The 24,865-nt window shown below is 41.5% G+C and overlaps 1 protein-coding gene across 6 annotated transcripts in view; it reads right to left on the bottom strand.

The window, feature by feature from the left end:
- LOC112570813 (neuronal acetylcholine receptor subunit beta-3-like) overlaps window positions 1-24,865 on the bottom strand; it is a 38,483-nt gene that overhangs the window by 3,191 nt on the left and 10,427 nt on the right. For 5 of the 6 annotated variants that reach the window (XM_025249471.1, XM_025249478.1, XM_025249488.1 and 2 more), the window contains 6 exons: window positions 23,088-23,181; window positions 15,329-15,531; window positions 8,052-8,161; window positions 3,499-3,953; window positions 2,770-2,856; window positions 777-892 (listed from right to left, as the gene is read on the bottom strand). In XM_025249471.1, coding sequence (XP_025105256.1) covers window positions 777-892; window positions 2,770-2,856; window positions 3,499-3,953; window positions 8,052-8,161; window positions 15,329-15,531; window positions 23,088-23,172 — 1,056 coding nt within the window. In that variant the 5' untranslated portion in view covers window positions 23,173-23,181. Of the gene's footprint in view, window positions 1-776; window positions 893-2,769; window positions 2,857-3,498; window positions 3,954-8,051; window positions 8,162-15,328; window positions 15,532-23,087; window positions 23,188-24,865 lie in introns of all 6 variants that reach the window. The other variant, XM_025249456.1, reaches the window with a different exon arrangement.

Here is a 24,865-nt window from a genome sequence, read left to right as displayed (position 1 = left end):
ATCGGAGGACGAAAGAGACGAAAGAGTCCCGTGTAATTTCTCTTATTAAACACAACATCTATAAAAAATTCAACTTTTTCCACGTGAACAGACACGAAAATAGATGAGATTCAAACTGATCCTACTCTTTACGAGATTCTAAGCAATTTTTATTTTGCCTTACAATCGCTTTAATAACAGTTCATGTTGACTTACGGGTAATGTTTACGCCTTCGGTTTGATTCATTTTCTGTAACTTTTCTTCGAAGTGTTTTTAAGAAGCATTTATTTGTTAGCCAGTGTGTTCGGGAGGTAGCGGCCCCAAAAGATGTCAGCTTACTGCACTCTGTGACGTTTGCTGATTCTGACAGCCGCGGACATGCTCAGATTGTTAAAAACCAGTGTTTAGAGTGTTTTCTGAAAGAGGTTAATAACAACTCTCACTTTTTTTGCTCTTTCTGTAACACTCCATCTCACTTTTAAATTGTTCGCGTGAAGATGACAGATAAAATTTTTGATGGGTTGAAATAAAATTCTTCTTTTCTTCCTCTATCTTCACTACCTATATTTCAGAAGGTGACAGAAACTTAAGAACACTTTTAAGTGCGGAAAGCATGTATGAAAGTGTCATTGACCCAACCCTGATTCCAACAGGCGATGAGCTCTCGTCATTCAAACAAATTAAGACATCAGTGGCAAACTCTTCATCAATTTTTATGAAAAGAAAGAAAGAAAGAAAGTGTGAGATGTCTTTGCTGATATTACTAATATTACTGATATCTTATAGCCAGACTTACCCATGTGAACGGCGGATGCTTGTTGGCCCTGATGCCGTAGGCCGTGAGGTCAACGATGAGGACGTTGAGGAAACACGACAGAGTGATGAGGATCATGTTGAGGCAGTAGTAAGTACCTGAAAGATCAGCCATCGGCCGGCACAAGTCAGATTGAAACCCTGACAGTAATTATGACTCAGACACGAAAATCTTGGTTGAGCAGCCAGACTCTCTCGGGAGGGAAACAAAGAAAGAACAAGGCACAGGACGAGTGTGCTAAAACAACCACTCTCACTCACGATTGTGGAAATAATCAAATCTTTCAACTCCATCTGTAATATAATAACACAAAGTGGACTAAGAAAACGAAAAACATATAGGGGACAACGAGGACAAATCGATTAATTCTATCGTTCCTTCCATTCTTCATGGATTATTTTCTTCTCCCCCTTCTCTCTCTCTCTGGGGTTGGGGGTATGGATAAAGGTGTGGGTTCAACGCTTTGCAGACGCACATGATCTTTATTTTGAAAACAATCGATTTTATGCAAATGAGGTTTCTTGGAAATGTCAGTGTCAAGGAAACAAAGCTAACTCGTTACAGATCCTCTGGGTCCCACATTCTATAAATGATGAATAAACGGCAGCTTTGCATTTAATGGACAAGAAGACAGTGTCCTTTAGGACTCCTCTTCTGTATGTGAGTATCATGTTGATCAAGAAGCGCTCTCTTTTTATTATGTGCTGTGTATCTGTAGGTCTGTAAGTAAACATAAAAGTGTGTGTGTGTGTGTGAAGGAGAGAACATCATAGCATATACCTTTAAAATTATTTGCACCCAACTCAAGATGTAAACAATTTCTTTAAAGTTAATTAAGGTTAGGGAATGCCCGATCGGCAAGGGCTGTTCTGAAGCAGGAAAAAAGGAAAAAAAGAAAGAAAGAGATAAATATATGTATCTTGTACATTCAGCAATCCTTCTTCACTGTCATTCTCCCTTCATCGTGAAAGGCCACCCAGGGACGTAGATGCGGAGCTTCAGGACAATGGCTGTTCGTGAAAGACTGGCTGGCAATCCAGCGAGCCCCATTTTTGATCAAGACGGGCTGATGGGTCAGCTGGCAAGTAAAACTCACCACTGGCATGGCCCACAATGCCAGGCGGGCCTGCGAGCCACGTCCCTTGGGACGCCCTGTCATAGTCACGTGACCAGAGTCTCAATTTTCTCGTTGAGTTATTTTTTTCTTGTCAAGCCCTGGCTGCTTGCCCCGTGATGATGTTTTGGAATTGAAGTTTAGTCAGGGGCGAGAAATGAAATCAGTTCCAATCTTCAAGGTGGAGACGTGGCAGGTTCTGGCACTATTCTTTGGACGCTTTTCACCGTACTACTCCGCGTGCCGCAGCTGATACACTGTGGCGCTCGTCAACGCGCCTTTAATCCCGTCGGACGCGAGAAAAGAGAAAATGAGAATGACAGAGATGCAGCGAAGGTGGGTACATGGTGGGTGGGTGCAAACCGAGCTGGCTAGAGAGAGGTGCAAGTCCTTGCAACGCAATAAATAATATTAGCCAATAAGAGTATCATATCAACTAGAAAATGAAAGAGACCCCGCCACACAGACACATCCATTGACAATGACAATTCTTTATTATTTGTGAGAGAGAGACAAAGTCAGAGTGAAATATTTTTCACTGAACACTACTGGAGACAAAAGAAATTAAAAGAGTGTCAAGATAGAATATTAATCTGGAATAATTCCTACAACTCGAAAGAAAATAGTAACACTGTACATAAATCAGACTTTTAGACATATTACTGGCGAGGGAGTAAGGCGTTGCCAGGAACAAAACTGGAATTTCAGGGGGAATGTCAGTGTGGTCTGGAGAGAATGTACCCGTTAGACGAGGTGTTTCGCAAGACAATAAATGAGGCGCCACCACTGCAGGGAAGACGATGTGATGCATGTGATGTATGTGATGTATGTGATGTATGAGCACAAGTGTTGGCCACGTACCTAGCAGTGGCATATGAGCCGCCCCTGGAGGCAAATGACTCTCCAGCATTTTCAGAAGAATGAAGAAAGCGATGAAGATCGAGAGACCTGTTGAAAGAAAAATTAATGCATAAATACGGAAGATGAAGTGGGAAGCAAGACCAACGGACAGACAAACACTACCCACCATGGATAAGCAAAGGATGCAACTAGCACTTGGTGAACTAAGTAACTATTCCTCACCTGAGATTTTTTAAATTTTATTTTTGATATTTTGTCAAAATATGCTTTATCGGTCACAAAATCAGACAACTCGGTACGTTGGTAAATATTTTCCGTGAAGGAAACCGTCAAGATTTAGTGAAATGCTTCTTTATCTATGTTTTCATGAATGCTTGTAAACACACGAAGACCGGATATCTTTTTATAGCTCACTCTGGTATCCATGGTAAGCCGGCACCAGTGTTGTTTAAAAAAAAACAGAAATATCTTTAGAAGATATTTACATCTCACTCACTCACTCACTCACTCACTCACTCACTCACTCACTCACTCACTCATTTATTTCCCCGTCTCCTCTCCTTTTACGACTTTTTATTGCAGCTGTTCATCTACTTTATCATCGTGAGGACGACGGCTAAATTAAAAAATAAATAAATAAATAAAAATAAATCAACACGAACTCACCAACTTGCATCCTCAAACTTTCTCTCGCTCTCTCACACACGCCACCCGACTAGCCCCGGGTACCTAGCTGCATTTTGGCCGGCGACTCCGGCGGGATCCAGAAGAGGATGAGTGTGATGGAGGTGAGCAGGATGCAGGGCAGGATGAGGATGTAGTTGTACAAGGTGGAGCGGCGCTGGAAGACCAGGTAGTAGCGCAGGTCGACGAAGGGCTCGGGGCAGCAGGTGTAGTACTGCACGATGCGCATGGCCGGCACGTCGATGAGACGCCAGGCGTTGCTCTCCTCGTACTCCGTCAGGTCGAAGTAGTTGCGCTCTTCCTTAAAGGACACGTTGAGCTTGGAGCCATCGTAGGACCAGGAGCCGAACTTGAGTGAACAGTTCTGAACATCGAAGGGGAAATAGTAGACATCGATGTTGCAGGAGCTGCGGTACACGGCCTGCGGCATCCAGAAGATCTCACCGTCGCTGTGGACGATGCTCAGTGCCTCGCGGTGCTCGTCCAACCGTAGGTCAGCGCTGAGACACGGAGGACAGGTGTTACAGGTGTTGAAGTGTAACACAGGGATAGGTGTGAAGCGTTGATAGGGGGATACAGGTAACAATATGACCGCTAGGAAGCATTGCGCTCACATACAGGATTTACAGTTTGACCACACATGAGAGGAAAGAGTTTGAGTGTTAAAAACGAGAGGGTTGTTAGTACTGAGACAGGAGATAACAAGTCATGTTTAAAAGCTTTTACATATTGTGCTAGAGTTTATCCATCTTGCTTTATTCCCTTTGTTTGTTTGCGTGCGTGAGTTTGTGCGAGAGATAGAGAGAAAGATAGAGATTGCGTGGGCGAGTTCGAGAGGTAGAAAGGAGAGAAAAAGGAGACAGAGAAGGGGAGCATAGTCATGTTTTCAAGTTACATTCTCGCACTTAGGTGCAGTAGACATAATGACAAAGGACTTCATTCTGTTTACTTTCTATGAACAAACAAAGTGTAAATTTGCATCCACTGCTCTGAGTATTGTAATCATTAACTCTTGGCTCAAGCGGATGCGTTGCAAGTACAGCTGCCAATGTAGATGACGTTGCCGGAAGGAAGTAAGAGTCTTCTCCCTTGGCAATGTGGGTTTTTTTTTTAAGTTTGTGTCAGAGAGAGAGAGAGAGATAGAGGATGGAGTGGACTAAAAAGATAGGGGTGGGAGATGCACCAAAAGGTAGGAACTAAAATAAAACGTGGATGAAGAGATGATGATAACACGAAAAAGGAAACATTTTTTTAAAGTCGGTGCCAGCAGGTAATCTACAAGACAAGAAGACCAGTAGTAAGCGAAAAGAAGAAATCTGAAAGGCAAAACAACGGTGAGAGAGGAAAAGAATGTACAAATGTGACGGCGAATGGAAGTGGAAGTAAGAAAGAAAAAGGGGCAAATTGTAGCCAAGAATGCAAGAAACGCATTATATCATCGGGAATGCAGAGTTTGCTCAGTACCAACAAAGAAGAAGACACAGTAGACTAAGAACTTCTATTCTCTGTCCTTCCAACAGCTGTTGGGATCCCTTTAATGCCCAAACCCTTTTATTTTTACCCTCAGTATGCTTTGATACACGAATCTACCAGTGACAACGGTCTAATATTTATCAAGAAACTGCTCAAAATATTTCGAAGTAATAAATATCAGAATACCTTGTTTCTAAATGGACTTTTTTATTGCACATGAAACAGTCAGAAAATGTATTGTACAGCTAGTTATTATATAAGACTGAAGATGCAAGCCCGAGTCCAATGAACTTTTCACATGTCCTTTCTGTGAGTAACTGCAGGACACTTTCACGTTCGAATGAATAGCCGTTAATCAGTTTTCAACAGACGTCATCGATGTACAGGCTTGGACTCGGGAGAATCAAACTCTTAAAAGTATCCTTTCAGAACCACTGTCAGGACATCGTTTCAATGCCTCACTAGGGAAATCACCATAGCAGCATCATAACCAGAGGTCGCAGGGGAACCACCTCTAAGATCTCTTCTGACCACTCCTGTTTGACTGACTGCAGCTCATCCTCTGCCCGTGAAACACAAAGACAGCAACATTTTTGTTTAGTTTAGAGGATACCACCCGGTGACTTTTACTACAGAATCCATTTTGACTCCCTAGTGTCATCAAGATCATGTCCCCTGGAGTATTTAGTTTGGGTCAGGATTGTTGTCTTTACAAACCTAACCTAAACTTTTACTCAGCTTCGTTGACACAGGACTTGTATAATGCGTTTTTATTGGTTATCTTTTTATTAGCACTAAATGGTCTATTAGTCTAAATGCACTCCTGAATAAAATTGTTAAAAAGTGTTTTATTTTAATAACCGACAAAATATCTTTACCTTGTATTTGAGCAAGATGCTCTGAAACTATAAATGTTTGAAATCTCAACTTTTTAGCTCATTGTCCAGAACTCTTAATAAGTATTCTGATTTTATCTTTCTTTATCACAATATCGTATTTCAGATCGCCCTTTTTACAGTCCAATGCTGATAAATTATTTAGCCGCAAAGGGAGACCTAAGTCATTTGTTATGTGAAGACTATGAAGGTTGTGTGAATGGTGGGCAAAGATGCTTCCGGTGGTGATAGGATGGAAGGAGGAGGAGGTGAGTGGTTAACGTGTCCAGCCAGGACCTCAATTTAGAAACGAGCAGGAACCAAGCGGCTCGCGTAAATCCACAGGCTGGAGTCCTGGAGCGCAGCCCGACAGGCAAATGTCAAGGCATCCTCGACACTTGGTGGCGAGAGGGAAATGTAAAAACAGAGTGTAAAATGGCAACTGCAAGCCACCTATCGTGATTTGGACACCTCGGCTAATAATAAATCTCTGAGCTAAGTGGTTGTGAGCATGAGTGGGAATGGGGGTGTGACTGTGTGTGTGCGTGCGTGCGAGAGGGTCTGCATGTCATGGAGGAGAGGAGGACCAGGCAGCATCTCTGTACAGATGCAAAATGAAGTTAGATAACAGTTACACAACAGTCAGGGTAAGTGAAGAGAGAGAATAAACGGGAGCTGGAAACGATCATGTTTCGAGGTTTAGAATAACGAACAGGTTTTAAGCATCACTGTGGGCCGCCATATTTCTCCCTGCAGCTTGCTTTGTGACACTGACGGATCGCCGATCTGGCTACACAGGGTTTTTAGTTAACCTTTTCAGGCTGGAGGCAAGAATAATAAAAAATAATCCTGTTAACGGGCTTTAAATTCACCTATGTTTGCAGGAAATCACGCACTTATACATCACACGAACACACACACACAAATATCGGCAACGTACATATCATGGATGCATACATATCCCTAAGCTCGCAAACTCACTATAAAAGCAAACGCACCCAGAAAAATAAAACAGACAAACAAAACATTTATTTTGTTGTAAAAATAATCAGAGAAAGATTGTCAAAATATGGATATAAACATACATAATGATGATGACAATTTTATGTGTAATGATTCTAATAAAAGGTTTACAGTGATGGGGAACAAAAAACTGGCTTAATCTGTGCAAATATGCTTCTTCTTCGGATAACATGCCTCTCCACGTCAGCTCTTCGGAGAAAGTGTTCATTATCTGAAATCTTTCCACAAAATCCAATGCCTGACGCCAGCCGCATGCCCACACGCCCATTGCCCACAATTCTTTTCACTGCCGGCTCAGTATCCAGGGTAATAGAATGTTCCACATGTTGGTCCGAAGGAAACGGTTTTTAACCGAGTCACGCATCATTCCGTTTTACCAGATGCACATGCAAGCAACGGTTTAAAGTGCAAGCTCTTATTTCAACTAAGTGTTCGCATAACTGATTGCCCTTTAATGCTGGAGACAGGTCGGAGAGGGAGATGGCGGGAACACGAGGAAAGTTGGAGAGAGAGAGAGAGAAAAAAAAAAAAGGCAAACGACCAGCCATCGGCCCGGACTTTTACTCTCCTGTCCTGCGGCCGCCAGTCGACGAGGAAATGATGACCTTTGAAAATTCGGACCTTCTGCCGTCGGATGGAGAACTCGCGAGATCGATAAGTTAAACTACAAACTGAAGAGGAAACGAGTCTCGGGGGCCGCTTGTAAGTGAGAAGACGACACGTGGACTCTAGCATTAGACAGACGAGGCTATCGCGGGCAGGGGGAGAGCAATGAGTGGTTTGGAGTATTATTGAGAGAGTGATCGAACGCTGCTGACGAGGTTTCGGTAATCCATTAGCGTGTGAGTGTCACGGCCCTGCGAGCTATTGGCGAACTGAAACTGTTGTATTCCTTTATGTCCTACGATAACGAGAGAGACTCAAAAACGCACCGAAAAGTGTGTGAATAATAATGATAATGATAATGATCATCATAATGATAATAATGATAATAACAACAATAACAATAATAACAACAATAATAATGCGTGTGAAGAATGAACAGTTTGCATTCACTAGGCCTTTTTACTGGTATAATAATAGGACAAGACAGAAGGTTACACTAAATTTTAAGACAGAGAGATAAGTAAGTTAGGAGACAGACAGAAAAAGAAGAAAAGACGAAAAAGGTATTCTTCAGGTGGGAAAGGGAGAGGGAAGTAAAAAAAAACGAAAGGAAAAACTTACTAGTTGTAGAGTTTGATGTCTGGAATCCAGATTTTGTCTGTGGGTATTCGCACACTGGTGACGTTCCCGTATTCTTCAGGGTCCCATCCAATGTGATTATCGTACCAGCGCTGTGCATGAAACACCAGAAGACACCAATATGTTTTGCATTTCCTGAATTGTGCAGTAGACACAGAGGCGTGACAATCGCACATTCAGGCAAAAATGAACGCGAACACTGACACCCAGATATGAATGCGAGCAGTAAAAACAAAAAAGACAAAGTATACAATACAGAAAGTTGCTTGCATATGGACCTCCCACTGACTGAAACAGTGAGATAATTGTCAAGGTTTTATTGTATGGTGTTCTTCGAAATGGTATTGAACAGCACAGGAGATATTATATATCCTTGAAGGACACCTACTCTAGTGTGAAAGAAATCTCGCATTAGGTTTACCAGCAGTTCTGTATTAGTTGAGTTTTTTTTTCAGCATTTCAGTGACTTGAACGAGGGTCTCTCCGATTTTCAACTTTTGTATCAAATGCCACAGTCCCTCGTACCAAATTACGTCAAATGCCTTTTCAAAGTCAATGAAGCTGCGAAAAAGATTCCTCTGGTATTGTAGCTCATTTTCCATAACTATGCGTGCGCTGAAGACCTGTTTGACTATCTATTTGTCATCATGAAGTCATCTTGTTCTTCTCTTAGCAGTTTCTCGGCGGCAGTTTTTATAGAGTTCTGGATTACTTTCCAAATGACGTTACTTGTGTGGCTGATTAGGCATAAAGAAATGTTTGCTGGTTTTTTTTCCTCTTTGGAAACGGGTGTGGCCAGTGACAGCGTTCATATTTTGGGCCACTCTTTGTGTTCCCAGACTCTTGGCCACAAAGCAGTTGGTATTTTCATCTTCGAGCAGCTTAGCTTGGACCTGTTGTCAGGCCAGGTGAACAGTCAGATATACATCGATGCCATTGTCTGAACAGTTTTGCTTATTTTTTGTCAGTCCGTATGTAGATCTCATTCGGGTGTGCTTGTGTCATTATACAGTACACTTATAACTGATGTTTTTCAGTCTGTCATGGTAGAGCATACGGGGTACAACATTATGAAAGCACGTTTACATGTGATCGAAATCATCCTCTATTATTTAAGTTATTCCTGTGCATGGTCTGTGGTGCAAGAGATTCATAAAGTGATATGAAAGAAAAATGTTCTGGGTATTATCAGTTGTACTTATATGATTCTATTGTATCTACAGTCACCTGTAGCCTTATATGTTTAGAGCGTGAGACTAACAGCTACTGAAGTGACTCTGCAAGGACCACTAGACCATGGGAATGGCATGTTGTAAGGAACAATCAAAATATCATGCAGCAAGGGAGAAACAGCATGACCTACAGCAAAAGACACACAGCACGGTATGCAGCAAGGGACAGACAACACGCCATTCAGTAAGGAAGAAACAGCAGGGAATGCACCAGGGGACACCCGGTGCGGTAGGCTTGCGTGCGGCAGGGTAGCAAGAAGGGTTGAGGAGAAGGGTCGGCATCAGTGTGCGGCGGGGTCTAATGGAGTGACCAGCCCGACGCACGTCACCAGGCTCGGGAGGGAAGCGCGGCTCGTGACTTCCTCTCGATCCCCCGAGATTGACGTCACCCGCCTCATCTCCGGCCGGCCGGCCAATTGCATTATGGTATAAGAGCGTTCAATAACAAACAGATTGCCGAGAACAAAGTGAGAGCCAAGAAGGCCGAACGAAAAAAAGAAATAGAAAAATTAAAATCAACAACAACAAATTAAAAAAACCCAACAAAATAAAACCCCGTATTACGTACACTTGTCAGGGCCTTGGCATTAAAAAGAAACATCAACCGAAGACCTCCAGTGCAGGCACGATCGACGTGACCAAGAGGAGATAATCAAGTTGAAAGTTTTAATGTCGATCAATACAGTCAATACACCAGACTTGAAACTTTGCAGCACGTGCTGTGATGCTCTGGGTTCTTTAACTCAAACTTAAGTTTACAAACCTTCGAGTTTTGTGAATCAAGTAGTAAAATTGATCTTACGTTAACGGTAACTGGCAGCAAAGTTAATTATAAATTATTAACTACTAAATTATTAAATTACTGAATTATTAAATTACTAAATTATTAAATTACTTCAAAATTTTGGAGTGACTTCCATGACATTTAATCAGAATGTGTTTTAAAGAATATCTTTGTAATAATTTGTTATTATGTGAAATACTTTTATACATTACATAAAGCAATACTTTAAATATATTTTTTTGCTTCCAACATGGAAAAAATGATAACACTATTATAATTCTGCGTTTAGACTGTCAAAAAGTATAATATTTCAAAATAATAAATAATTTAATATAATTATAATTACATAGACTATAACCGATTTAATTAGAACATATGTGTACTATCTGTTGCATGTAATTTGAATGAATATTAAATATCAAGGAAATGGAAAAAATACACATAAATAAACCTTTTTTTCTGGCACCACAGGGTGTACAGGGATAGTGGAAATCGAAATGTTGGTGGGTAAGTAGCTCACGAAAAAAAGCACAGGATAACGTCCCATGGATGGTTCTGTGTGCGCATGTGCGTGTGTGTGTGTGCAAGCGAGGAAGAAGGACGGTGAAGGATTTAGTAAGACGAAAGATGTGCACGGCATAGATGCAGAAGACTACAAAAAATAGGATCCTGCGCCTAGCTGTAGTTGCCAGACATTTTCGCAGGCCATCATTCACTGCTATCATTTTTGCACTAACCTATTCTAGGATTTCGTTGTTGTTGTTTTTGTTGTTTTTTTCGATAAGAATACCAGCAACATGAGGTGAGCTTGAGTCGTCTAACGTGTACAGAAACCTAGCATTTGTTCTGTGGGAAGAACTTCCACAGCTAACAGTGTAAACGAGGCTAGTGCTCATGGGGGAAGAACTTCCACTGCTAACGGGGTACAACAAGTTAAAACTTATTCTGTGGGAAGAACTTTACCCTGACAGCCGTACAACCATTTAATGTTTTCAAGCATTTCCATCATGAAAGTGAAGACACGGCATGCAGCCAAGCGACCAAAATGGAAAGGTTCATACAGAGAGACCTGCTCCTGGCTCCATGGTCTTCAGCTTTGTAAAGCCAGGCTCTCCCTGGCAGGATGCCCACCCGCCCTAGTAGGTGAGGCATGCGATTGCTAACTAGGTGTCGGGTCGATCTCGTGCCAGACGACGAAAGCACAGGGTGGCGCATTGAAGGCAAAATGGTTCGTGCCTGCCTCCAATACCGTGGGACCAAGATGCGCCGGCGGCTTCTAGATGCATCATATCTCCGTAACTGCCCAGTCCTCCCCCGGCTAGGAGGGCTCGCGCCCTTTGATGCCAGCACTAAACAAAGTTGAAGCAGGCGCATCGATATAGCAAGTCATTACGTAATGCATGCCTGGTCTGATAATTCGTGTCTTAAGTTTTGCGAGAAATAAAGACGAAGCAATATGCACTCTCGAACCTGAGCTTCGGGCAAACGTTGGAGCCATGAAAGCGGAATGCGACCCCAGAAGTCTTTTGAAGATTTTTGTACGTTTGTTTCGTTTTGGCGGATGGCAAATAATCTGCTCCTTTCTCACTCCCACCACCACCCCCAAGCCTTTCACGCAGCAGGGTGTTCTTGATGGCAAACATGACATGATGGTGTTTGCTCGTCTGAAAGATGATTGAATGGACCGCGTGGACGTGCACGAGTAGGTATCATTGCTGTAACCATGGAGATGACACGCTGCCAGTAGGGGGGAAAAAAGGTTCAGAACTGACGTAGCGATCACGTATCGATGGAGGACATTGTGAGATATCGATCTGCATGACTGAAGGACCACTTACATTTTTGCTGACGTGGCTCTAACTACATTGGTACGACGTGCTTCGCTTCTGCAACGATCACGTGACTATTTTGTTTGGGTTTTTTTTTTCTTAGGCATTCATCATTCCCATTACTTTGTAGATAGAAGCCGACGTCCTCCTCATTTACAATCGGCCATCTCATAGAGATGGATTCTGATTATTCCTTCTCCTACTTCACGGGAGTGAGTCGGACTAATCCAGCTTAGCGTTTGCGATTTCATCTTCTCTGATGAAAGTGATTTTACTAGTGGAGATAAGACGGCGCATTAATAAAGATGACCGTTTGGTCGTTGGGGAACGAGGTCTTAGAGGCCCTGCTGACCTCGAGGTCAGCTTTGTAATGACAATGTCCATCTTTCCCCCACCCGGCTGCCTTTCTTTGCCCACCCTTCCATCAACAGTTGGGTGAGCCTTGGGGAAGTATGGTGAGGTGTAGGTGTCGAACTTTGCTGGTATGCGCGCCTGAAGCTTGAGATACTGGTGCTCTCGGCTTTCAGCTTCAATATCACGAAAGTAAAGAGACAAAGCCTGGAAATTACGGAAAAAACTTATCCACAAAAAATAAATAAAAAAGAAATGAATGATTGGTAGAAGTCAACAAGAACCTTCGACTCGTCTCACAACGTTGAATTTCGAGTTTACCAGAAAAACGTTTTTAATCTGTAGTCCATGAAGGTTCCTCTTGATATATAATATATATAAAGTAGTAAATCAATGAAATTCTGTTATCCAGCGTATGATCACTTTTGCTCTTCAAGCATGTGGATGCTGAGGTAGCAGACTTGATTTAAGGGACATTTACATTGACCCGACGATAAAACAGAGAGTTGCAATCAGGGACATGATTGAATGCAGGGATAAGTAATGTGGATGTACAGTGGATGATGGGCAAATCTTCAATCGCTGTTTGGATCGAAGAGGCTTACAAATGAAAAACAGAAATCAGTTAGGAATTATAGACTTCTCATTTCCGAGATAGAGAGACAGGAGTGGGCAGCCTTCGATGCTGAGAAGTGTTCACTATGACGATGACCAGACCAAGGCAATCTTCAGTTTGACAATTTTATTTGCCGCACTCACATTCTCCTTTAATTTCTGCTCGGAGCATATAGCCAGGCCAATGCCTTCCATAAGCAAGACGGGGTTAAATGCATCCACGGGATGCCAATCCTGTGCACTCATGTGAAAAGGAGCGAAAGAGATAGAAGTTGATTTCGTTTATTGTTGTTTCCAAAACCTTTGGAAGTGTCTTCAACTGGCATACTGATGTTTGTCTGATTACACTACAGTCACAAATTCCCTCTTTTGTCTTCTGCAGCCAACCCCGAGCGCAGCTCCTCCCGTGATGTATTGGCATGCAGTTATAACAAATGGCAGTCGTCAGACACTTTATGGTGCGCAGCGCTGACTGGCGTTAAGCTCTGCAAAATGATTGGCTGAATATACATGAGCCTCTTGTTAACCCCTGCGCTCTCAGACGGCCCGCAATATGACCCCGTGACCTGCACGCAGAATGGAGGCCACTTTGACACAAACCTTGCTCATTCATGCCAATTATTACATTCAGGGGATTGCTATAAATATTTGAGACCTTTCAAAGTATTTCTATCGGATTCGAATTCCAGCAAACAGAATATAGCAATGAACGAAAACAATTGATTTTACTTACAAGGGAGGGAACTCTACTGAAGCTGATGTAGTTAAATTTTTTTAGGATCTTGGAGGCGTTCCTTGAAGCAAATTTTGTTGTAGGTAGTGTTTAGATAGAAAGAAATACTTTTAAGAAATTACCTACTTCTGTATTCAATTCTAGAAGTGTTCTGTAAGTTATTCTGAATAATCACGTGATTACTCGAACGATCCCCGATAATGCCTGAAGAATCCCGTGGAAAGCCAGAAAATGAAAATAATGCAGTTAACAAACCGTTTGACTCAAACTGGTCTGAAATGGCCTTTAAAAAATTCAGAGCGTTCCTAAGCAACATCTTAAAAGGTGCGGGCCGCTCAAGACTTTAATCAGAATTCCTTATTGGATTTTCTGTCAAACTGTCGACGTGGCCTCCATCAGGTGACAGCGTGCTGTGATCGAGGCCCACAGGTTTATGATGCAGCTTCTGAAGCTTCTTTTTGTGCCAGAGTCTTTCCCTTGAAGACATTGTGAGATGTGAGAGGGGAGTGCAGGAGTTATATTCAATGTACCAGCAATTCTTGCAATGTCACGAATTTCTTCATCTTTCAGGGGAGAGTTCATGTGCTGTGGTATGGTGTGTATATTGTGTTGCAGTGTGTGTGTGAGTGTGTATGCGATCACTTTTACTATCTATCAACGGCTATTTTTAGCCAATGTTTACATTTTTATTCTTTATTCCGCTCTGTGTGGCAACAACAGAGGTCTGAAGTTATTAGAAATTAAAAATGAGTGTTTGTGCACATGTGAGCCTGTGTGCATCTCTTAGTCTCTGTAAGTGTAAGTCTGTATCTGCGTGTGAGCGTGCTTCATGTCTGAAACAACAGAACTGCAGACCCAGGAAGGTGCTCAACACTCTTCTTCAAGAAGATTCTGGTGTATGCAGCTGACACCTGCGCACTTCGTCAGACGATGTTGGCAGTAGACTCTACAGAGAGGGACCCTCGGGGTTGTGGGTAGCCCTGCCTCCAGCCTCCAGGCACCCAGTGCTGAAAGGACATCTGAAGGTGGCGCTTTCTTCCACAACTTTGCTGCTAAAAGCGATGCTAACCCTGACCAATTCATTGTCATACACCAAAAGAGAACCATTCAGGAGAACAAATTATGTCCTCCGAAAAACGAACACTGTGTGTGCGCTTCGAAAACTGCGTGTGCACAAAGTGCATGATATGAGCTGGAGTAGACATTTTGGCAGGTAACTAAAGCCCGTCTGTTGAAGTTTAAGTGAACCAAAATGAAAAATAAATGTAGATAAATAAGAAAAACAGCAGATTCAAGAAGAAGAGCGGGCACGGAGCCGGCAAAGCAGGAAGGAACAAGAAGTTCTACACCCATTCTCTTGGCAAGACTGATGGAGGCGCACTGCTTTTCAAGATCAGCCAGGCTGAAGCAAGAGGCTGCATTGTCAGAGAAGATCGCAGATGCCGTCCGCTCTGGTCACACTAATTACCAGAGGAGTCAGAGAGGGGTGTGGGGAATGGGGAGGAGGGGGACTGTCTTCGTCATTCAGCTTCTACTTCAGCAACTGTCTGGAGGTTGTATCGCCCACTTGTATCTAGCGGCTCTTAATGAACACAAAAGGGAAACGATGCACCTGTGTTTCTGACGAGAGGACAACGACAAAGCAGGGGCAGACAATGCTGACGACACAAAAAAGTGGGGATGGGGATGGGAGGGAGACAAGGGCCGGTACTCACATACTGGTCCCAGACGTTCAGCGTCAGCACCTGCTCCTTCTCGTCCAGGTCGACGATCTGCTTGAGCTGCACGGAGAACTCCACCTTGAGGGTGTCGTTGAAGTTCAGCACCGGTCGCCCGAACTTGGTGCGCGATTTGTAGGCGTCTAGAACGTACTTCACCAGGACGTCCTCGTAAGACAGAAAGTCGGGCTTTGGTACCTCTAGGGAAAAAAAATTAATTCAGTAAGTAACAGATCTCTTTATACGACAAGATATGTTTAGTTTTGTTACCTCCTGGGAATAAAAGAAAACACAATAATATACCCTTTCATAGTCACGTTTGGGTATTTATCTCGAAAATAAAAACGAGTAAATAATCATCCTTCAGAAAGCCCCTACGGGAAAACATCCGACTGTAATGAGTCATTTGTACACCAGGAGGTCTACTTTGCGTATTCACAAGAGAAAAAAAAACCCACAGCACATTAAGCAAAGGGGAATTTTATTTTTGGGGAAAGTTTATTTTCCATATCTCTAAAGAAATAAAATATATGAATTATACGCAAAAGTGTCTTTCGTATGACTAGGGGTTTGGGGTATCTGTAGCCAAGACAAATACCAAACAATCAGCAAATGACTTATTTATATGACACAAAAAAAAAACTGATTGAATGCATATGAAGTATCTGTTTAAATGTTGAATGATTATTACTGTGGAGAAACATTGAAATAAGAGTTCGATAATAAAACCAACAGCTTACTGCCTCTACTATGGTTATCGCATACATTTTTAACTTTTTATGTAACTGATTAAAATCTAATCAACTCTGATGCAACAAACAGCAAGCCACACTATACCTTTGATGTGGGCAATGTTAATTAAATCCCTTTCAAAGTTACCGACACCCGTGTTAGGAACCGAGTGCTTGAAATAAATATTGTCTGACCACCTCCCCTCAAGTTGTCAAACATATTAAATCCTTTATTGCACGTGCAATTCATAAAGCCACTTTCATCAACAATACCTTCATTCTTTTCAATGTTTGATGTCCCTCATTATGCATAACAGATGAGAGCTATTGTATTGTACCCGGCCGTTCAGTGACTCAATACCCGAACACACAGACCATGGACACCGGGTTTCGGCCATGTTGTAGTCTCGCAGCAAATGGCGTCTAAACATGGAGAGAACTGGGCAGTGGGCCACATCGGATATGGATGTTATTTAACCAACTACTTTTGCACAGAAGCTGAATAAGACCCTATTGTCTGCCAGCAAAGTGTCCATTAGTGGTCCAATACTTGCTCAATATTAATCACAAACATCCATTTACTAACAATAACCTTGTTTTTCCACTCTAGTCGACAGTGTTTGGCCATTCCTCCACGTTCGTCAAACAATATTTATTAATCTGTTGGAGTTGTTTAAAAAGAAAGAAAGGCAGCTGTTTAGAAGTGAAAAAAATGTTTAAATAACTTTCATAATGAAAATATTTTTACCTGTTAAGTTAGTATCAATAATACACACACTCTTTATCTCTATCTGTCCCTTAACTCTGCCCCCTAACTGGCGGGTGTCAACAGTAAACTACCTTACTTGTAATGATATTTTGAAGTATCTAAACACTTACAAGAAACTGGTTGCATGGTCACCCTAGTTCGAATCATTCTCAAAGATTAACAGTTTAGCTGACTTCTAAGCTGAAAGAACTGTGCACTAAGCGCTCTCCTTCCCCTTCTCCTGCCGACTAATTCATCTTGGATAAGATTGACAAAACTGGTTTATCTAAAAATTTAAACAAAACAATCTTCTGACTGGCATTCCATATCCAGTAATTCAGTTATATTCAGTATCCATCAAGATCCCGGCTTTGGCAGAGCAAAAAAGATTTTCTTTAATGGACACATTCTCAAAATATCGTCGGCTGTGATAGTGTGGCGACCTGTCCCAGAATCCCTGTCACAGCTCGATGGTCTCATCATATCCATCGTTGTCAGTGATGACGTGATGGCATCGAAGCTATCTCAACCGAATAATTGGATAATCTTGACCGATTCACACTAGAATCTAGCACACGACCAGCACCGATCCCTTGATTAAAGATGTAGTTCCAGTGCCACCAGTAGGCAACAGTCCTGACAAATGGTTTGAATCCCCTCGGCCAATTCTCTATCAGACAGATACCCAAACATCGCCAGAGAGGACAACATTCTACTTCTTTTTCTTTCTGAAATAAACTTTTTTCATTAGAAAAGGGGTTAACTTATGCCGAGTGGAAGTTTTGCAATCATTTCAATTAATTTTTTTCTGTTTTTCGGGAAGCCTTGTGGATGATACAGTGATTCCATCAAGAAGACCCTTAATAATGAATACATTCTATACTCTACCTGGGACGATAAATAATGTAAGCCTCTCTGACTACAAAATTAATTGCCTTTTACCTGCCCTGTACCTGGGAAAGCTCAACTCAAAACACCATTTCTTTCAAACCTAAAATTATTTTCTTTTAGCTTCCAAAAAAGCATTAAATACTATCAGTGAAGGATGCTGTGGCTTTCTGGTGAATACGTCTCACTTAAAGGCATGCTGCCTGGCCGAGTTGCTTTGTTTTCGTTTGCACAATGTTCCAGTTGTTTATGTAAATAAGGCAGAGCCTGTGAGTCAGAGGAGGGAGGAGATGGAGTTGGGGTGGAGAGGAGGGAGGCTGGGATAGGAGTGCTCAGAGCGGAACACACATCGTCACTAGCGCAGGGAGGGAGAAGAAGCTGGTCCCAGATAATGGTGTCTGTGGCAACCCTTGTCAGCAGCTGGGAAGTACCTGGCAGTTAATGGATGCCGGGCAAGCAAGGATGCACTTACACAAACACTCTTTACTTGTTCTCTACATCCATCTCCTTTAACAGACCTCCCCAACCTATTAGCAAACGCACAGGCATTCATCCAACACCCCATTCCCACCCACACGGTGTACGGAGACACACACTGGAGTGTACACAATGGATCATTCATCGTGTAAACTCAATTTGCTTTATCCTCCCTCCCTCACAAAGATACAGAGTTAAAGAAACATTATTTTCAACGCACACAAGACATTTCAATTTACTTCGATGATTTCTTGCAGATGAGTCGTCAGATGGTTTCTTTTCATGTTCATGTAAAGTCTTTGGTTTATTTGTTGGTTGGTTTTTTTTTTTTTTCTAGAAAGCTTTGCTGACAGACTTCTGCTTTCAAGATATAGGAACTCGCTAGATGATCACCAAGAGCCCTCACACACACATTTACTCATTTACTCATAAAGAAACAAATAATGATACCGATGTTACAGCCTGAACACCGCTTACCATTGTTTTTGTGTGGTGGTGTTGCAGTTGCTGTTGCTTGCGTTGGTGATAATGGAACTGAAATACTTCTATTGAATATTTACCTATATTTTACTTAGACGATGATCTTCATAATAGAACTTTATAGAAATCTTTATTTCTTACAAACTCTTGTAGTGTTGTTATTGTGTGTAATCAGCCTACACACTCGCTTACTCGCGAGACATAGTCTACACAGTTGCACTGTTCTTACTATTTTAACTCTCATTTTTAGTGAATTTCAGACATCATTGATGATGATGAGGAGGAGGAGGAGGATCCGTTACAAAATATTATTCTTCTGAAAAACTAAAGCTACAACTCCCAGTACAATGTACTTTGTAAGTGTTGGTAGAGATACACATTCTGGCTCGGGGCCCATCGGGCAACTGATAGGAGAATACATTCCAGCATTGCATGCTGCAAGCCGTTTGTGTGGAACGCAATTGAATGAAAAAATTCCGAGACTAAGTAACTACACACTAGGTAATACTGTAAAGTAAGTGACTCTCGTTAGCAATGTTATTTGTGCTCCTCAAAACAGCTCTCATCAGAAATATATTCCATTTACTATCTATTATGCGTTGCTGTAACCTCTGGAAATTGATAAGAGAAAATGTAAAAGAAATAAAAAGGGATGAGAGTAACCCTTACAGTGATGCCCAATTGTCCAGAAACAATATTTCAGGGAAAGAGGACCATCTTTGCTGTCTGTGAAAACATCACTGATGTCAATGTTTCTTTTACAATCATGTCATACACGGCTATGTGTTCAGTTTACAAAGAACATCTGTATTTTTTCAAACTGTTTATTTGTCTTGTACTAATGTAGCACCTCTCTAGTCCTTGGAGTGACGAAACGAAATTAAAATGGATTTTTTTCAGGTTGGGTCGGTGGCGTGTTAACTAGAGTATTGTTGTGTCGAGATGGCAAACCGATGTGGCTCAAGAGAATTCTGCGAGCAATTTGCTGATCGTGTTGCAAGTTTTTTTCTTCTCCCTATTCTCTTGTTCTTTGTTTCTTGTTTAGGGCATGTCAGTGCTTTGATTCTGAAACTGAATCTCACAAAAACATACATTTTTTTTCTAGAAATTGTGGTGTTTACCACAACAGTGAACACAAACATTTCGGTAATTCTAATCCTTTTTCGATGATAGATGGGAAGTTTCGTTTGATTTTCTGTCCGACAAGAAATGAGGTACGGCAACAGTCCCCCTTCTCTGTTTTGCGAGCACTCCTCTCTCCTCCCTACCTCCCAGAACACTTTTTTTTTAAAAAAGAGGACTCGACCTAAAGGTTATACGGTATGATGCTGCACTCAAACAAGGAGGGGCGGGGTGTTAGGGGATGGATGGGAGAACTCTGGAGGATAGGATAGAAGTGTTGCGAAAATTTGGTGCACTAAAGGGGAGTGGGGCTGTCTAGAGAAGATGAGGGGTTGGGACAGCAAAATGGAAGCCTTGGAAAGTAATCAAGACCTACGTCTTGCATTGATGTTCACCGCTCTGGCACTGACAGGCAGGACTGAAGGAAGGGAGGGATGAGGGAGGGTGCAGGCCGTTATCTCCCCTGGCTATGCGCTCAAGTGACATCAGCGTGCGGAGCGTTTCGATCATCACCCGCAAGGTCGAAAAGATGAGAAAGTAGAGGACACCAGTAGCTAGGATAGAAACTTGTTTCTCTTCTGACTTTCTGTCATGGCAATGTTCTTTTAAAAAATTTATTTGATTCAGAAATATCAAATATATCACGCAAATATTGTATTATCAAACACACGCGTACGCGTGCACACACACACACATACCTATTCATTCATTCATTTATTCAATCGCCTCTACCCAAAGTGAAAATTGAAGGCTAGAGGCTAATTAGTCCGGTCACAAGTTTCAGTCCATTTTTTCTCTGTTGACTCTCACGAACGCTGCTATCCCAAAATGAGTTTCTGCGCTTTTTTAGAGCGTGTTTTTATTGTCGATAGCCATTGAAGAAACCCTCCGCCAGTCGGTCAGAGAAAGAGAAATGTAAATGGACGAGAACTCCAATCAATGGACAGCCAACAGCCAAATGCTAAACGTTATTGAATGAGCCTGTGTTCGCACAGAAGCGAATCAAAGTCTTGTTTTAATGGTGCTGGAGGCCTGCAGGAAGTACAATCGACCAATGTGGCAACAGGAGAGGAGGTGTCCCCCTCCTTCAAGCTAATGATGTGAAGCTGCGTTTGGACAACATTGTCTGGGGACAAGAAGTAACGGCTGAATGCTATCCAAACGGTCATGACCATGGTAGTGAAGACTCATACACTGAGCCAATGCAAAGAAAGTTCGCAAATAAGGACAACACTACTGATGAAATGGAGTTGAAGTCTTATCAGAAGATTAACGTCTATAAAATTTTTAAAAAAAAGAAATTTGTACTCATTATAAATAAAAACTAAATCAAGCTTGTCAGAAGAAAGAATAGAATAAAAATTAATGATAATGTCGATAAAACATCTACAAATGACTTTCTGTGGAGCAAGCGCGTATAGGTAATGACTGACTGAAAGAACAACCCTAACATCCCTACAAACTATCCTCTGATAAATAAAGGACACATTCTCAATGTAGATAATCATCAGATTCTCTTAAAGATTTTAATACAAAAGAATCTTAAGCCACCCTAACGAACAACAAACAAAATCATTATCTTTAAAGGAACCTGAAAAATCAAAAAAATCGCGCCTTTCTATAATGAACAACAACAAAACCAAAATCATATGTGTGATTTAAGCATGTTAAACATATATTTTACAAACTCTTTTCAGATCACAAAGAAAAAAAAAAACGGAAAAAAATTACATTGGCGGGAGTCCAAAAGCACAAAATATTCATAAGAGCCCTTCTACGACCACCGAAGGTCTTGGGGCGCGGTAGTCTATTCACTTCTGAGATCAAGTTTCGATTTCACGGCAAAGCTCGCCGAGGACATGAGCCCTGTGTGCGTGCCGTGAGAGACCATCGATCTGACGAGAAGAAAGAGCCAAGTGCTGGGAGAGAGTTGTCAACCAACTCTTGGCCTCTAACCATTCCAAAAGGGTCCGACCGCAAACAGACAAGGCAAGTGGGCAATCACTGCCATTAGCCTTCAGCTCAGGACCCGAGGTCTTCTCGATTTAGAACGACGAGAAAATGTCTTTTTCTGAACGACCCGCACCTGATGTGCATAGCAGCAAACAGCTTTGTCTGTTAGCGAAAGTCACTACAAAAAAAAAAAAAAATTAAATCCCCAAAAACTAGTGATTGAAACCTGAAAGGACCACAAACATTCATAGCCAAGATGTTTGCTGGAGAATAAAACTCAAATCGGCTACAGGCTATATTTATTTTGTTTGCTTTACTGTCTCGTTTTACCTATTCCCATGTTCTAGTTTACTGTCGATCATCGTTTGAACCTCTTCAATGACATCAGCCATTTTGCGTGAATAATTAGGTTTTTTTAACTTCTACCTGTAACACGCGTGTGTTTGTGTGTGCGGTTATTTGTTTTCACGCGTATGTTTATCTTTTTGCTTGTGTGTTTGTGTGCATGCACATTCATGCCTTTATGTAATAAGAAGTGTAGCTGATATACTGAAAAGCGCTAAAGTGATTGAAGACCTGTCATTTTTGAAAAAGTAATATCGTTAAAATTAGCATGATAATTTCTTTTTATTGCTTTCACCTCTTTGCATGGAAATCTCCAGCTCTTGAATACCACTTTCACTGATTTAATTAAACTTGTTCAATAATCACTTATTAATGTGTTTGTTTGCTTCTCTGCTTGTGTGAAATAAAAAATAAATAAAATGAATAAAAAAATAGATTTTACTGTGTTCATTTACTAAGCTTTAACTTGTTTTCCTATTAACTGTGATTGCCCACACTTCTCCCTCTTGAAATAATACATTATTTAACACTAAATTTAGTGATGACACAACCGAAATTGGTCCACAGTACAGAAATAAAGAACAGGTGTCATAAATATATTCAACATGACCGACATGAATACATACAGCTTCAAAGTCGTGGCTGGCAAGTTCATAAACAAAAACAAGCTGAAAATTAGTTCATGTAAGTGGTGTTTACTGTATTGTCTGAAAAAAAGTCTTCTAACCTTCAGTCGTTACAGAAAACTTTACTGCTATTCACACCAACAGTACCAGTAATTACACAAGAGAGTAAATTGCGATCGTCTGCTTGCGTAACCTGGCTCAGAACTAAAAAAATGTAGAACGTTCAACACACGTAGTAATCACGTAATAATTAAATGGTTGAGGCAGACGTGGGCGATTGATGATGAAATAGCTTTTTCGCGAGGGCGAATCTTCAGCCCCTGCTTGAGTATATACAAGGACATGCGCAGAAGCTCGCATTTCGAAATCATCCAAAGCATACTCACGTCGCTTCGACGTTGCAGACAGGAAGAGAGCCGACATCCAAAGGAAGGGCAGCAAAGCCAAACTTGCTACGTCACTCGACTTCATCTTCAGATGCTGTGGACATACATCAAAAGGAACTTAGTGTTTTTAATGCGCAGAGTGGAAGAGAAAGAAGGACTACAGAGAAAAGTCATAGAATGAAGGAGAAAAAACAGAGAACGAGGAAAAAAGAAAATAAAGAGAGAAAGGGGACGGATACATTACACTTGAAGACGTGTTCAGAGAGTGAATCGAGACAGATGAACTGACAGACGGACGAACAAACATACAACTAGATGGACACAGATATTCCATAATTTTCGTGGTTGTGGTCTGGTGCTTGCACGCGTCACGCAATGCCAGAGTTTTAATGTGTGGGTAATTATCATGAAGCCAAGACTAGTTTTTAAACACCTGTAATGGCGGGTGAAAAGTTCATTGGCGCCGAGTACACAGCCAGGACACGACCTACAGCAGCAGCAAAGTTTATGGTGTTTGCCTCTGTTCATTGTCTCACCTGCAAACTCCCGTTGCTGTGTTGTATTTGTCTTGACCTGTCAAAGTTTGGAGTGTGTTCTTTAACGGAAGTTAAAATAGAAAGAGAGAGGGTGTGGAGGCGGGGATGGATAAAAATGTTGGTGTGAATTAGGAGTTAAGGCATCAATTGTAAACACATGAATTGTACCTCGATGTTTATGCTGTATCTTTGCCTACACAGTACAGGTAGGTGTGTTTTGTCAGTCGTAAGATCGCAATTTTTATGGACGAATGTTGGTTGTATTTATACCTCACAGTGATTCTTTTAATATCCCATCTAAGTGTGGCGATACATGCTTGTATTGACCTCTTTCTTCTTGGCAATCCAGTTTGCCATCTTTTAATTTTTGGAGCGTTCTTGAGCCAGAGAGCCAGCCACAGAGCCAGCCAGTGTACATGGTGCCTCCGTCTGTCTCAACTTTAGAGTCTTTGTGTCCAGTTCTTCTCAATTATTCTTTCTTTCCTCACTCCCCTCCCCTGCTTTTACGTCTCAGTCTCTCTTGATAGTTTGTTGTTCCCTCCCTTGTGGCGTCGGGAAGCCGGTGGAACTCTCTTGAACTGAAGTTTGCATAGTGTAAGTCATGTTGTGCAGGTCTCTACAGAGCATGCGCAGTGTGGTGGTAACTCTTTGTCTCGTCTTTGCAGGGATGTAAACAACTTCTCAGTCATGAAGACTAAGCCGATAGAAAAAAATGTTGTCCTGAGGACATACTCTCGAACCTATTGATCCTCCTTTCTGTTTCAATGTACATGCAATAGCTTTTAACAAGAACGCATTGAACCGGTTTGTACTGACCAAACGGGTTTGCATCACTTTGAACGAATTCCTTTAGACAGCATGTTTTTTAACTGCAAAGACAGCGATGAAGAAACGCAGACGATAAAAATAAATGGACAATAAAGAAAAAAAAAGAAGAGCACACATAGAGACACGCACAAACAGAAAAAAAGAAAGAAAAAGCAAAAAAAAAAAAGAAAAAAAAAAAAAAAAAATATGTTGATGCCGCTTCGGATGACGGGACCACAACTTTGAAAAAAAAATAACACAATTAATCACAATGAAGATATTAAAGACAGAAACGAAAATTTCGATAAATAATTTTGGATAAATAATTTAATTAGTAAATAATTGTATAGTAGATGAAAACGTATGTGTGTTTATGCAACATATTTTATAATACTGTACATAAATCTATTAGCTCTCAAAGGTCTTTATACAGGT

Source organism: Pomacea canaliculata, linkage group LG1, assembly GCF_003073045.1.
Source record: "Pomacea canaliculata isolate SZHN2017 linkage group LG1, ASM307304v1, whole genome shotgun sequence".
Lineage (NCBI taxonomy): Eukaryota > Metazoa > Mollusca > Gastropoda > Architaenioglossa > Ampullariidae > Pomacea > Pomacea canaliculata.
Note: the sequence above shows the minus strand (reverse complement) of the source record. Positions and strands in the feature narration are given on the sequence as shown.